Raw genomic sequence first — 15911 nt, forward strand, 5'->3', positions numbered from 1 at the left:
AGAACCCCACACCCTCCCCGTGGCTTCGCTCGTGAATGTACGGCAGCAGGATACACCGCATCACTCGTGAAAATAACTTCCATACGCAATGAAAGCCACGGGGAGGGTATCTGTCATAATACTTCATTATCACTGAAAACATTTTTCCCCTGAAATAAATTCCAGTGAATATGCCATTTCCCTCATACTCTATTGAGACACAGCGCAGTGGAAATTGGATTCACATGTAATGCTTGAAAACATGTCAGCAAAAATAAATTAAGTGAAATTCTACATGACTTCATAATAGTTGGAAATGAACACATTACACCCGACCCTGCCACTCCATATACAATGTAAACTACACCCCAAAACATCCTTTCACCCACAGTTACTACCGTGTTTCACCAGTGTATTCTATTTGACGTCAGGAGAAATTGAAATAAACAAATTAATTATAATTTCAGCCTCTATTTGACCACTGATTAAATAAACTACCTCGTCTTTATGTCAACTTGCAGTTATTTGTTGCCTACATCAGTGACTTCAAAATATATGTTTCAATCCCAGGAATTTCACTCGCTGTTAATTGCATGCGGGAGTGCCAGTCTTTAATGAATTTCTATTGTCATGTCAATTTCTTGCGATTACTCGGAACATTAAGCTGTAACCACATACCGCCTAGGAGCTGTAATTAAATCCTGGTGTAAGCACCATATGAACTATGAACAATGCATGTGAAGCCAGCTGTGGGGTATATTCAATCCTATAGATTTCTCATTGTTTGGTAACTATTTGCTGCAAATGCAACAAAAATCGATATAAAAAATATTACCCACACAGTATTCTACAGGTTACTTGTTCTAATTAGTGTTGAGTGTGGCGCTATTTACTAATGTAAGGGATCTTTTAAAAGAATTAAACATATATATATATATATATATATATATATATATATATATATGTAAGTTCTTTTAATTAAAATTATGGCATTTTAGGTCAGAGCGCCCTCTAGTATTTGTGGGGAATCATGTTTATTTGGAATGCTCTGATTGGATGAAAGTTTGAGCCTAGAAAGTTGTGATAGAATTGGCCTGTTATGTTCAGATTCAAATACGCATGAACCACTAATTTGACAGGGTAGTGATACTTATAATGCAGCAAGCTGTTTTAATTGCTGTTGTGGTAGAGTTTTTATATTTCCTTGTCAAATGCATTTATCGGTCCACTGAAAAATCAAAATAATGTCACTTAGACTCTTATTGATCAAAGCATTTTTAAAAATCATGGATGTTAACTCCCTCAAGTTATGACCCGTTGTCGCCCATAAAATAATGGTTGCATCTAATATTAAAATAAAGATGGCGGACTATAACGTTGATTCATCTCGTTCTACTTTGGATTACTTGGAGCAAATAAAGCTCCTAGAACGTTAGTATTTATATGCCTGTGTGTTTTTGTTACTGTCTTTGACTTTCCCAATATGTTTGTTGCTATTGACAACAATTCAGTTCTTTGCAATGCTTCAGTCAATGTTTTCTTCACTACCCACCCAGCTCCTTGTTGGGCACAGTCAGGATACGCCAATGCAGATGGATGGGAGAACCACTCAACTAATGTGTCGAAGGCTGGCTGACATTCTGCCATACAATTGAAAACTGTAATTTTTTAACTTTCTAGATTACAGATACTGTAATTTATAAAATACTTTAGTAGCAATCTTCAAAAAAACCCTTGACACACTGGTGGTAATATCCGATCATGCCACTTAGTACAGGCCAGTTATTGATTGCTTTGGTTTTGTCTGGATTGGTTAAAATATTCATTTCCAGCACAATGTAACTGAGGTAGTATGAAATATGTTCATATTTGGAAGCTTTAGCCTTAAATTTATGTAATTCTAATGTTTTCAATATTTGTTCTACTAGTCAGTGTTCCTCAAATGTGCTCGTTTTTCAGTGGCTCATATAATACTATGCAGTTCAGCATAATTTCTTGGTCCAAGTCGATGATCTCGAACTTGAAGTGGGATATGTAGGATTTGTTATATGCTTCACTATCACACAATTTCCTGAAATACAAAAACACAACAGAATTGAGGCGAGGCAAGTTGGCATCTTGGTTGGTAACATTTTAAGTTTAATGATAAATAAACAATCATCGTCTGATTTGATTATCAATCTGTTGGGAATGACACCATGGTTTCAATACATTAGTGTCGAGAGTAATGGGAACTCAGATGATGCATTCATTGTCTGGTATAATAATCAGCAGTGGATACATTTCATGTGGGATACCGTACATCGATGTAGGAATCTATCCACCTCCACCTCTCTTTATCCATTAATCCCCCCAATCAGCGATTCTGCCAATGACGGAGAGATAGAATCTAGGTTATGACCCCAAGATTGTTTGAGTGCGGTGGTTGGGGGACCCAGAGTCTATGATCTATGGGTATGAACTATGTGAATAGGTGGGTTCGGAGAACTCTCTGCCTAAATTCACTACTTTCAATTACCCACCAGAGACTCCGGTCAGTCAAAATGACTATTTTGAACTGTAGGCAGAGTCAGACGCCGATAGGTGGCGGGTTTTCAGAGCAAACAGAAGATGATGAAGTCCCTTTTTGCCAGTGCGGGATGATACATTCTACAACCATCACTCATCACCTAGTTAAGACCCAAGAGAGGGTCGTGTCTTACCTTGCCTGTGCTGTCCCCGGAGCAAAAAGCCAAAAAATCTGCTACAGTGACAGGGGTCGGTGTGCCTGAGAAAGCTAGAACCAAAACCAAATCTGGGGGTAGTATGCTTTCAAAGTAAAGACCAAAACAGTTCTGCGTGAGGACATAGGCCAATAAGCGAGACCTGGAAACTTTCAAGGAGTGCTGATGGTAGAGAAATCTGTCTGCAAAAAATGCTGAGACCGACATATCGCCTATGTGCAGGGAACCTTGTGTTCGTTCTGGCTGGGTCAGCAAACAGAGTCTGACCCACTACGACGGGACCCAGCCTAAAATAGGCCCTCCTCAATGGATTAAGTGTCTCTTAGGTAGTAGTTGATGAAGATGTTTGCGTTCTCCAGAACCGTATAATATATTTAGCATGGAGAATTTGTTGGGGTTGGTCAAGTTTTTTTATTGTAATATTGGATTTCTTTTAAATGGTAATAAGTTTTACTTAGTTGTCGTATTTTTCGAAATGTTGCATCTCTCACTATAAACTACATTTTTGAAAAGAATGATTTAGTTTGAATATAGATGTGAATATTGCCGACCAATATCTAGATGTTTATGGCTTGATTGTGTTAATAGCTGATTATAGCTTGTTACATGACTAGTATATATTTTGTGTCCTACAGGATGCTGGCATGTTAGTTATAACCGATGCTAGTTTGAAAACAGAAAAAAGAAAAAGTAAGTCAAAACATTATTGGGGCAACTAATCCAAACACGTGTTCACATTCATACATCTTTACACACACATACACCCACGAGCACATACACACAGTTTTGATAACCTCTGTATGCGACAAAAAAGTGTTTTATGTTTCTAATACAATGTGCTAGATGATATCGCCTTTGTATAAGTTTGGTATTGTTTGTATAACTTGTTTGTTTATTTATTTATTTATTTATTTATTTATTTAAACTATCAAAACATCGTTTAATTACATTTCTAATCTATTTCTTTAATACATTATCCGTCTAATCTAATAACAATTCAACCTTCAGAAAATGTATGAGACGATATTTTTATTCATTGACAGGTTATGGATGTAGTACCGCTCTGAGCGCAAAAGGTTTGTTTTGATGAATATCACTGAACATGGTAGTATGATTCATTTTAGGATTGCGTAAAGGAAATGTTTTTACATCAGTATATTTACGGAGCAAGTGGCAGTATAGACCGAACCCCGTCAACTAACGTATGATATGAGCCCCTACTTCCGATAACAGAAGAATGACACACAATAAGAATTACAAAACTAGTCCATAAACAGCACAGACAGTAATAACAGACAGGCATAGATGAGATTGATAAATATTTATTATACATAACAAAATCATTTGATCAAGTGCAACCAAAAACTTCTAAAATACGGCTGTGCTGCGCGTAATTTTATCACAATTTAAATTACAGTAACTATTTGGCAAGGAAATTTAAATATTACCTTTCCCCTACACCATATTACAAAAAAATACATGTACTAAGAAGTATCAACGTATGGAAACGCCAAAATGATAAACAGGCCTATTGTGATTAATGTTGTGAATTTTCTTAGCTATAACCATATCATTAACATTTGAGCAGAACATATATGATGGACATTATGGCGGTGCAACAACATTATGATTTTGCTCCACAAGTTAAAATATCTTCATAACTGTAATAATTGATAGGCAATACTTATTTCTAAGACGTTTGAATCATTTTTTTGTTTCCAATTCTTTTAAGGAAAGGTGTTTTTTTTTTAAATTTCATTGCAATAGTATTTTATTTAAATGTTTATTTTATCGTTCGATACTATGATATCAAACTCGCTGAAAAATAAAACGTTACTTATTTGAAATTGATACTAAATACTACAAAATGCTTTTGGTATTCAATAATAAATTACGACACTTATTCTACATTTAGTGCAAGTGAATAACTGTCGATTGCTGTTGTGCGTGGCGAGGCAATACCGCAAAACAACGAACGTTTTGAAACATTTCTTGATTGCTGTTTAGGTGTCCCGGAGCCAGCAATTCAAGGTCGCATTGGTGGTGAATTTCAAGACGTTGGATTTACAGAAGACGAGACTATTGACGAAGAAGTCGAATTAGAGTTGCCAGTAAGATCTGATTTTCCAGAGACATGGATGTTTTCAGATGACTTTCTAGAGTAAGGCGGTATACTTTGTTATTACATAATTCACGGCAACCATAATGAGTTCAAGCACACTTTGTGCTCCTTATATGTCGCACAAAGTTGGCTTTCGCCCATCATGGGTTGGCGGGTCGTTCATTATTGTTTAAAAACAAGACCACTTATATTAATAAGTTATAACGTTTGCTTTTTGTTGTGCATTTATGACTTTAAACTGATGATGGTGACCAATCATGTCACATTCAGGAACATTCCTTACCCTTCTCCCTATACAAATATATATCTAACCTTTCTCCCATAAATAGGTCTTTCAATTTTGATTGAGGCCCTCTATAGTTGAGATAAGTTTCTTTGTTTCTGTTTAGTTTTTGATGCCGAGGACGCTCTTATGAAATTCATGGACAGTGATTAACCTGTATTCTAATGTGTGTATTCGAATGAAGTCTGTTTGAAGCTGTCTGATGCGTTATGCAGAATCAAAACAGTCTTATGACTTGTTTTTTACAGCCACTTAATGTGTGGCTCACATCTTGATATTTGTGACAGGACAGTCACTATGTGATTGTGCGTGCTGATCTGTGCCGCTTTGTTCAAACATTTGTGATTTCATTGTTCCTGGTTTGGATATGTGAATAGATTTCTTATCTCTGTTCACTGTTGTATGGTAAATTTCACGTGGTATATCTTACATATGCTACTCTAATGTTAAACTTTTGGTTTATTAAATAATTTTAGAATTGATTTCATTATGTATATAGTGTACCGAAAAGTCAATGTCATACTGGCCGATGGTTAAGTAGAATGATCAGAATTTCAGTTTCAATAGATGGACTAATGTTTTAAAATTTGTTAGACCTTTTGCAAAGTACCAGAACCAGTCTTTATATTAGAACCGTTTCTCAAGATTATTCAAAATATTGTTTATATATATGCTGCCGTCCATTTTAATCGTTTTCATCATGCGGGTCAGGCCTACTATTCATAGGAAATAGTAAGTGTATCAGAGGATATCGGTTTGATATAATGCAAGGCTTTACGGCGTTACAATATCAAGCAATAACTGGCTGTTATTTTTATTATTTTTTAACTTGTTATTGCGGATTAGCACATTTTGGTAGATAAAGTGTGTATCACAACATGGCGGCATCCTATGTAGTGATGTATTGATGTTTCAAAAAATAGTTTTTACTGTGAGAGAGCTAGCTCACACAATATTTCCAAACCATGCTTTGCATGCATGCTGGCATGTACTTGTAAATTATATTATCATTCAAACTGTGACCATATACCGTGACTTATTAAAATAGAAATAACAATCATATAACATAACAATCATCTAATACCCAAATCATATGTTGGGGGAAAGTGGACAAAAAAGCTCCACATGCTCCATATGCCCGCCATACACCAATCAAAGTTGTATTCAGGTAGTGGTCTTATTCCTGATAACAACATATCGATCATCATGGGAAGCCCCATCACATCAATACTTTGTCGTTCAATAATTGTCAGATATATCGCTCTATGTGTCGTTCACCTTTAACCATTATGTCGAGATTTTTCAGTTGAATGCTTGAAATTTATTGACGATAGAAGGGTAAATTTATTTCATTGTGTAAATGGATATTGGTGTATTGAATACTTACTTTATTTCGTTTCAGTGAAAATGGTCAGATGACATTGCCCGTGACTGTACCAAGTAGCCTAACTCAGTGGATTGTACAGGCGGTTGGAGTAAACCGTGATACAGGCATGTGTGTTGCACAGCCATTTGAGTTACTTGCATTCAAACAATTTTTTATTCAGCTTAGTCTACCATATTCTGTTATAATGAGAGAGCAGATTGAAATCAGAGCGACTGTATTCAACTATGGTGCACGGGATCTAGCTGTAAGTATCACAACTGCCACGGAATTCTTAACACATTATCACCCAAATATGTAATAGTGCTAAATCAATCCTTTATGATTTATACAAACACGGACGTCACTGTATAACATATGCATACCTTGTTTACCACGCAAAATGTTATAATGCTACTGAACATGACTAACAACAAATCAATGAAGATTAAAACACATTTCCAGATGAATATGTATGAAGAATTATTCCGATGAATACTGGAAAATATATTGATACTTTTTAATAACTAATTAAATGATCAAGCACAATAATTTATTTTATCTCATAGCAACAACTAACACAGATTCCAATATGTGCATGATAATGCAATACAAACCATCCCCAGACCGATGACATACAGACGTAACAATGCTAGTCTAAAAGATATGCACAATTTATGGTTTGAACAAACGTTAAATAACTAATGCTTCTTTCATTTGAGAATTATTATTTCTGTTAACAGTTCGCAAAACACGTACACGTAAATCTGGATTTATTTTACCACAAAACACTTAATAGTACACTTTGATAGTTTCTATTTTGCAGTGTGTAAGAAAAAGCTATATTGGTGGCCGTGTATAAGAACTGCAACGCTATGACCGTAAGAAAGTATGTGGGAAGCAACCCCTAATGATACATCATTTTTAGTGTAGTGATTTTTAACAAATTGTATCTTTCTTGTTAGGTACGTGCTTACATGTACGGTGTAGAAGGCATCTGTTCTGATGCCAAACCTGGGGAAAGAAGTGAGCGAAAAAGGTTCATCGTGAAGGCTAAGGACGCAACATCGTTTACATTTACAGTTATTCCACTGAAAGTTGGTGACTTTCCAATAAAAATCGTAGCATTCAGTCCAATTGGTGGTGATATTGTGGAAAGGATATTGAAAGTGGAAGTACGTAATATTATTGCTATCATTATCATATGACAAAACAACACTATAATTGGTTATACTAGCACATATGAAGTAAGTTGACACGAAACATAATGCAGTATATAACAAAATTAAAATAGGGAATATTGGGATTGCGCCAACTGGAGGTGTATATAGCATGTGTTAATCGTCATGAACATCAATACGTAGCAACACAACATACCCATTTCAGCGAAAATTTATTCCCACGGGAACTGTCATAGTTGCCATTAAGCATTTTATTCATTTCAATACAGCCTGCTGGTGTACAACGTTCCTTTGAACATTCAGTGTTGCTCGACCCTTCCGGTTTGCTGAGTAACAGAGTAGAAGTCGATAATACAGAAAATACTGACCAAGGACCAATTATGAACATTGGTAAGACCTTATGTTTCGATTTTTTTGGAAATGCATGTATGCGGTATGTAGTAATGAATAGCAACATTCCCATCAAATCAAATAATCAAATTACGATATTTCAAAAGGGAGTAATTCAATCTAAAATTTAATATTTGCATTCTACAGAACATCAAAACCATTAATAATTGGAATATTTTGACAATGTAGATCCTATAATTTCAAATTAAATCCCTAAAAACACACTACGCCCCCACATACATGAATCCTAATAATAAATCACCCATCAAACCATAATGCAGCAATTATAGATAATCAGGAACATATTCCAAATATGATATGAGCTAATATAAATACAATAGTCCCCACATACAATTAAAACTATAAGTTTATTATTGAAATTAAACGATACAATTTTATTTTTGCAGAGCTTGTTTCAAAAAATGACAGATCATATAATTACAAATTGCATAATTAAATCTTTAAAACACAAACTACACACACATATATATATCCTAATAACTACTCACCACCCATAATGCAGAAATTGTACATAATGATGATATCCCAGCTTTGTGAGGATATAGGAAAATGCCCTTCAATGCAGTCAACACCGTATTGCAAATTACATTTCAAACACTATATTGAGATTGAAATCCAGGTCATTCTAAATAGCATTCGGTCAATGTGACAGTGGTTCGTCGGTACAATATATACATAATAAACAGACAAGATGTCTAAAATCAATTATTTAATAAATCAGTTTGACAGTAATGTTACATATCAGCTCTTACCGAAATCACTGAAATACGATTTTGACCATACAACAGGACACAGAGACTAGAAATCAATTTGCATATTCAAACCCAGATTCAATAAAGCCATACTTGTTTGTTCACAGTGGCACAGATAAGTACCCAAATCCACTTAGTGGCTGTGCCACCGAAAATACCAAAGAGTGAGCAAAACATATTTTAAAAATATGTCATAGAAGTATTTTGATCTGTTATAGAATGTTGATTAGCCAAACCCAAGCGATATCACTCCCTAATCTTCTTTATACAATATCCAATATCCAATTCAAAGAACAGTAAATAGGTAAAGAATATGATTATGGTACTCGCATATATCATTTTTTATCTTTTTTCAGAGCATAAATATGTTGTGAAACATCGTCAATCTAATGTACTAGACATTAGGATGCCTGTTGATGTGATTCCAGATTCTCCGGAATGTCGTGTTAACATAGGTGGTGAGTATTTCAAATCAGTTCATTGTGCACAATTTACAAGTATTTCAAATAATGGACAAATAAAAATATGTACTATTACATCATATTAATCAAGATGCTCATGTGTTATAAACATGTAATGTTCCATATATGGCATCAATTATATGACATTTACATTGGATATATAATACGCATGCCTAGAATAAAAACACACGTACTCTAATATTATTAAATGTAACTTATCTACAATTGTTAACGTATACTTTGTATTATTCCGTTTAAGGTAATTTAATGGGTTCTACAGTAAGTGCAGTAATTAGTGATAATATACAAGATTTGATAAGAAAACCAAGAGGTTGTGGAGAGCAAACACTGATTCGCACAGCACCAAACTTATATACGTTAATGTATCTGAGTGCAGTAAACAGACTCACCCCGGATATTGAGCAAACGTTAAAAAGCCACATTAGAGACGGTGAGTATTATTTATAAGCATAAACTAATGTTTCATCTGTAATTCATATATGAGCTCGGTGTTATTGTAAATGCCCAGGTATAGTTTTGTTCTTGTAATTTAGTGGTCTGGTGTCCGTCTTTATATTTCTGTCGATTTTTTTATTGTATAAATGTGTTTAATACATCGTCCAATTACTCTCTGTAAAATAGTAAATATTATTCTTTAAGTAATGCATAAGACAACAGAATGATAATTGAGTTTTATCTTCCCCATAATTGATGCAGATGTGATGTTTATTTTACAGGATATAATCATGAACTTAGTTACTATAAGAAGGAGTTAGGATGTTTCTCTATCTGGACGCATAAACCATGCAGTACATGGTATGTGTGGTATTATCTTATTACAAGTAAGCTCAATCAAGTGATGCAGCTATCATATACCCAAAAAAATGCCTGTTCTGTTACACTCGACAAAAATCCCTGTTTCTCCCGTTCTAAAACGATTATTTTGAAACACACCAATGTTGAACATTTCAACGACGTTAGTTTTGAAGCCGTGATATGTCAGGACAAAAATATGTTTATCTCTTCGTCATAGCAAGTGAATTTGTGATTGCGTCAGCTTCTAATGATGTCGAAAGTCGTTCACAGACTTGATTTGTTTCGAAGTAAACATAATTATTTTATAATAGCTATATATTGCTGACATGTTAGTCTACTTCTTTGTGCTCCCGACACGAGCATGGCTGGCTTAGTTGGATGCATATGAAAAACAGCGGCTATACTATATGTAATTGATTAACAAGCTACTCGTGCATTGGCTTATTATACAATTCTAGGTTGACCGCTTTTGCAATGAAGGTGTTCTGCCAAGCGAGTAAATTCATATTTATTGAGCCGACTGTCTTATGTGACACCGCAAGCTGGTTGTTAACAATGCAAAATGACGATGGCTATTTCAGGGAAAACTATAGGGTGTATCACAAGGAAATGAGTGTGAGTTGTTTTTTTCCATTATCTTCTTCACAATTTATTATTTACACTTAATTATGATTTGGGTATTGAAAATAAATGAAATACATTCTCAAGGTACTAGTGATTCAGTCATGACTGAATATCTCATAAATACTTTGTTTCTCTGAAGGGAAATGTGTTTATAATTATTATTGAAATAACTAAAGATTGACTTAACTGGGTAATCAGTTGTTGCGAATATTCAGAATTCACTTTATATAACAATAATTTGTCAGTGAGTTAAATAATGAGGTTGAAGAAAGTGTACGTACTATGCACGTTGTTTACGTAGCATTGTATTTTCAGGGTGGCGTACATGGCGATGCCACTTTTACAGCATATGTGTTGATTTCTCTGTTAGAATGTGATGTACTCGCACAATCCAATTGTCAAGTAAGTACAACTCACAAATTTATTTTTTTATTTTTATTGTTGTTCATGACTTTTGAACTTATATTACTGATAATGTGAGCCATTGTCATGGTTATACTGTTAGTATAGCTAATTGTACATGTGACTGTAAACGACACAGTTGTGATCAGCATCTTGTAAATGTAGGAAAGCCGAGCGGAAAGTGGAAAGCCGAGTGGATTTTAAGATGATGACTAAGATTTTTAAATTTATAATTAAAAAAAATCAGCAATCAGTTGCGCTGCCCATGAATTTGCATAGAACCTCAAACGGAATCTTCAATTAAGCAGTCGGCGGGAGCTGCATGCTATTATTGATGTAGTCTAGCATAGACTTCCATTTTTCATTAGAAGAAATGTAGCACCTTGTGGTCTCTGGATGTTGAACCTTGACTGAGGCTGCATTGTCGTAACCAGGTGCAAGGTAATATGTTCAATACCGGTTTACAAATTGCATATATTGGGTTGAGCAACAACAAGTCTTGCGAATTCAAGAGAGTAATCGTACAACCATACAATTAGGACAGAGTGGTTTAAATCGTGCTATACAACACTTTGCCCCATCTCTATTGCTCTATTGTTCCCAGAATCTGTATATTTCATTCCAGACAACTTTCGAGGTTCACAAGTGAAAAATATAGTTTCTTTATTGCAAATTATCCGAGTTCACGGATTGTTTAAATGGATTCGAAACAAGATTTCTCACATGTGAAAAACGTGTGAGTGTATGATCATTTCGACTTTTAGCGATTTTCTAGAGGTATAACTTTCTTTTATCAGATCCGCATAGTCGTTGAGTAGTCACTATACTGTCTGAAATAAAATTGTTGAAGAGAACGCAATGTTTAACCAACAACACAGCCCTCCATGATTTGTATCCTTGGACACTGATTTCTCTAAAACTTGTTTTGGTTTGAGAGCCTATAAAATTCCCAAGAACTCTATTATATTTGTTTTTCAAAATTGTATTTTGTGTCTGGTGAGGGACAATTTAGAGATGTTCTAACAATGATGTTCCTGTCATTATATAGATTATAAAAGGCTATGACAGTATACATACCGTGATTGCTTGGAATAACTGTATATAACTTGTAAACCAGCATTACAAATTACATTTCGCACCGTCATGTAATCCAATAGCCCCTCTTTGTATTCGTTTAACTATAAACTATCTACAGTGTCTATAATGTGTGTATTATGTGGTGTAGAATTTATCGTATTTGTAAATTGTTTTCGTACCAACAGAAAAGCGGCCCACTTTCTGAGTCAATTCCGTATCTGGAGGGGAGAATTAAAGATATTAATAGACCATATGCTGTGGCTATAATAACGTATGCATTGGTCTTGGCTAACAGTGTAAAAAAACATGAGGCAAATGAACAATTGAGGGCGCTTGCTACATATGATGAAGGTAATGCTATTTTATAATAATGTTATAGTAATTATTATTATTAGTATGGTTTTATTTCAAACATAGTTCATATATAAAGAAAAAGATACAAACAAATATGTAATAATATAAAATTACAAACCATACAGATTTGAAAACTATAGTAAACTAAGTAGACTACCTTTGTCCAATGCTGCACTAAAGTAGATTTCCATCTCACATCACTATTGAGCAAGGCACACACAAGCGTATTGTTTGATGTTCGTAATCGAACCATAAAAGCATAAATTAGCTTTCTGTATTAACTGGTAAATGTGTTTGTACGATTTTCAACGAACATAGTGCTTGCGCTACAGCCACGTGCGTACCCCAACAGTTTACGAAAAGCATTATTATAACTGACCCGAAGGGCATTAACAGTAGATTTTCTATACATACACCATAATTGGCAGCAATACAAACTAGAACAAAATGTTTTAAATAGCAAAAGTTCTGACAATCAATGTCCGCATCGTCTTTCAGGTCACGAGCTATTTTATGTCCTGGATAATTAAGCTGGTCAACAAAGTCAACATTATTATTATTGTAGGACGCAAACAAAAAGGCTAATGATCGGTCCCTTGTTGGATTATTGGGAGTTGTCAATGCGCTCTCCAAAAATATTAGAAACAAATGTCCGAACATAAACTTGACACTTTATTCCTTTCCACCACTGAGAAACGATTGACTGAAAGGTATACAGAGAAATAAAGCACATAAGTAAACAATACATTTCACGTAATCGATTGATATGCATAGTATACATGTACATTTTGTACAGTAATATTACTATCATCACAGTTAGCGACTACCTCACAAAAGGTAAAGATATCACAACACATCTTAGAAATACATGGAATTACACGCAGTAGATCGTAAAGCGTAAAGACTAGCGTAATCGGTAAACACGAGTCACATGTATACGAAGCAATGACCTCAAACAAACGTCGCAAAAGTCAGCAGTTCGTAACAAAGAAATCATATTTATGCTCACCGTAATATTAGACCCCAACAACCAACAACCTAAACTTCGCTTAGTGTAGTTCACTCGACTGCTGTAATTCATGCAAATGCGTCAAAACACCAGCAAGACATGATGCGATCCGCCATTTCTCTCTGCTTTTTCCCGGTGCTATAAATAGCCACCTTACCAAATCTCAACTACAGAGGGCGATGGACTGTACAATAGCAAATTAGTATAACGTTATTTGGCCATAACATCCCGGCCTCCTAATTGTGTAAATACTTGAAACAATTACAAATAAGAAAGAAGGACAAATAAATCAACATGAATACGATGAGTCCATCGCATGTAACAACATGTGTTGATGCCAAAAAAGGAACGCTGCGAGCAAAAACGGGTACATAGTGCACACAACGCAAACAACGCAAACAACACAAACAGCGCGCAAAACACACACAGCCAGGATAGCCCACACAGCAATCCGACCCACAGGCTCCCAGATCTCCAAACCGGATATCCTGAAACAGTCATCCTGGAAAGTCAGAAAGTCAAGTACCACCACAGACAACATCAGCTTCCAAAATTATGCACAACTTGTCAATAGGACGTTCAAGGACATTTGAGCTTGTTTTCACTTTGGCTACTCTGACCAAGTCATTGCGGTCCCTCATAACTTCAATAACTCTTCCCATCGGCCAGGAGTTCCTTGGTGATGAGTTGTCTACCACCAGAACTATATCATCTACTGCCAGGTTTCTCCGAGGTTTTAACCACTTCTGGCGCTCTTGAAGCATTGGTAGATACTCTCTTAACCATCGTTTCCAAAACATGTCTGCGAGATATTGGATCTGGCGCCACCTACGACGTACATAATTATCATGACTTTGGAACACTCCTGGTGGTAAACTCTGATTGGACTGAAGAAGTAGCAAATGATTTGGCGTAAGTGGTTCTAAGTCATTCGGGTCATCGGAAAGCTGTGTTATTGGCCGACTATTTATAATGTTTTCCACTTCACAGAACAATGTAGCAAGACCCTCGTCATCCAAGTGAATGACTTGTTCTTTCAACAATCCAAATAGAACCTTCCGCACCGTTCTGACTTGTCGCTCCCACACTCCACCGAAATGGGACCCAGCTGGAGGGTTAAACTCCCATCTAATATTGCTTTGTTGTAATGTTCCAGAGATTCTACTATGGTTCCACCTATTTATTTCATCACGTAACTCATGATTGGCTCCAACCAAATTTGTTCCATTATCCGACCGCACAATCTTGACCTGACCTCTTCGTGCCATGAATCTGCGCAATGCATTAATGCATGAGTCAGTAGTAAGCGAATGAGCCACTTCTAAGTGTATAGCTCTGGTTGCCGAGCACGTGAAAACAACACCGTATCTCTTGATAACACTCCGAGCACGTTTAACTAATATAGGTCCAAAATAATCCACACCACTACGTGTGAAAGGGGGTTCATCTGGTGTTAAACGGTCCACAGGCAAACTTGCCATCTTTTGCTCACCAGCTTTGGCTCGATATCTGCGGCATATAACACATTTCGAGATAATTCTCCGAATGATTGTATTTGCACAAAGGATCCAAAAGTGTTGCCTTAGCTTAGCTAACATCGAATTCCTTCCTAGGTGCCCAACAGTTTTGTGTACGTCTTGCAAAATTAGATTTGCTACAGGAGAATCCTTAGGTATAATAATTGGATGCTTCTCATCATCTGACAGTGCTGCACGATGCAGGCGTCCACCAACTCTGATAAGACCATCTTCCAGAATTGGATCAAGTTTATAGACACGGCTTGTCTTCTTAACAGTCATTCTAGTCTCATTATGAAGACCTTTGAGAAGTATATCCAACTCATCTTGGAAGTGACTTCTGTGTACATAAGTCACAATGCATCTTTCTGCCTCTTGTAGTATGTCGATATCAAGAGATGCAGACTTGAGGTTTACTCTGGACCTCATTTTTCTCATCTTGTCATCAACAAGCTGCTCTTGTTTTTTAGGATCTACATCTGCAGAGATACTTTTTCGCACTTGTTTTCGCAGATTGGCCCAATGTTGAATATTTCTCTTACCAGTTAAGATCCATCCAACTGTCCGCTTCAGTGACATCCAGCTTGAAAAACGAGAAATGAGACTACTCATGAAGCTAGATTGCTCATCTATCAGAACAACATTTGAGAGCTTTTTCACTTCAGGATCCTCATCATGAATCCTCTCTAAGACTACTTGATTCTCTGGCCATTTCGATTCTGGAGACCACAGAAAATCAGGACCAGTAACCCATCTCTTGCATTTTATGAAGTCAGTTATTATCAAACCCCTTGAAGCATCATCTGCTGGGTTTAATTTCGTATTTATGTACCTCCA

The 15911-nt window shown here is 35.8% G+C and overlaps 1 protein-coding gene and 1 long non-coding RNA gene across 2 annotated transcripts in view; one reads left to right on the forward strand and one right to left on the reverse strand.

Moving 5' to 3' along the window:
• LOC144350432 (A.superbus venom factor 1-like) overlaps positions 1-15911 on the forward strand; it is a 64923-nt gene that overhangs the window by 25914 nt on the left and 23098 nt on the right. The window contains exons 15-26 of the mRNA XM_085506023.1: positions 3338-3392; positions 3746-3778; positions 4710-4863; positions 6510-6738; positions 7436-7645; positions 7921-8041; positions 9171-9272; positions 9535-9726; positions 10013-10091; positions 10550-10706; positions 11031-11117; positions 12380-12545. Coding sequence (XP_085362149.1) covers positions 3338-3392; positions 3746-3778; positions 4710-4863; positions 6510-6738; positions 7436-7645; positions 7921-8041; positions 9171-9272; positions 9535-9726; positions 10013-10091; positions 10550-10706; positions 11031-11117; positions 12380-12545 — 1585 coding nt within the window. The remainder of the gene's footprint in view (positions 1-3337; positions 3393-3745; positions 3779-4709; positions 4864-6509; positions 6739-7435; positions 7646-7920; positions 8042-9170; positions 9273-9534; positions 9727-10012; positions 10092-10549; positions 10707-11030; positions 11118-12379; positions 12546-15911) is intronic.
• On the reverse strand, positions 13200-14334 carry LOC144356151 (uncharacterized). Its single transcript, XR_013421395.2, has 2 exons — positions 13558-14334; positions 13200-13251 (listed from the first exon to the last, which is right to left on the reverse strand). It is a non-coding gene; the product is annotated as an uncharacterized LOC144356151 (long non-coding RNA).

This window comes from Saccoglossus kowalevskii, chromosome 12 (assembly GCF_978046115.1).
Source record: "Saccoglossus kowalevskii chromosome 12, keSacKowa6.1, whole genome shotgun sequence".
In the NCBI taxonomy this organism is placed as follows: Eukaryota; Metazoa; Hemichordata; class Enteropneusta; family Harrimaniidae; genus Saccoglossus; species Saccoglossus kowalevskii.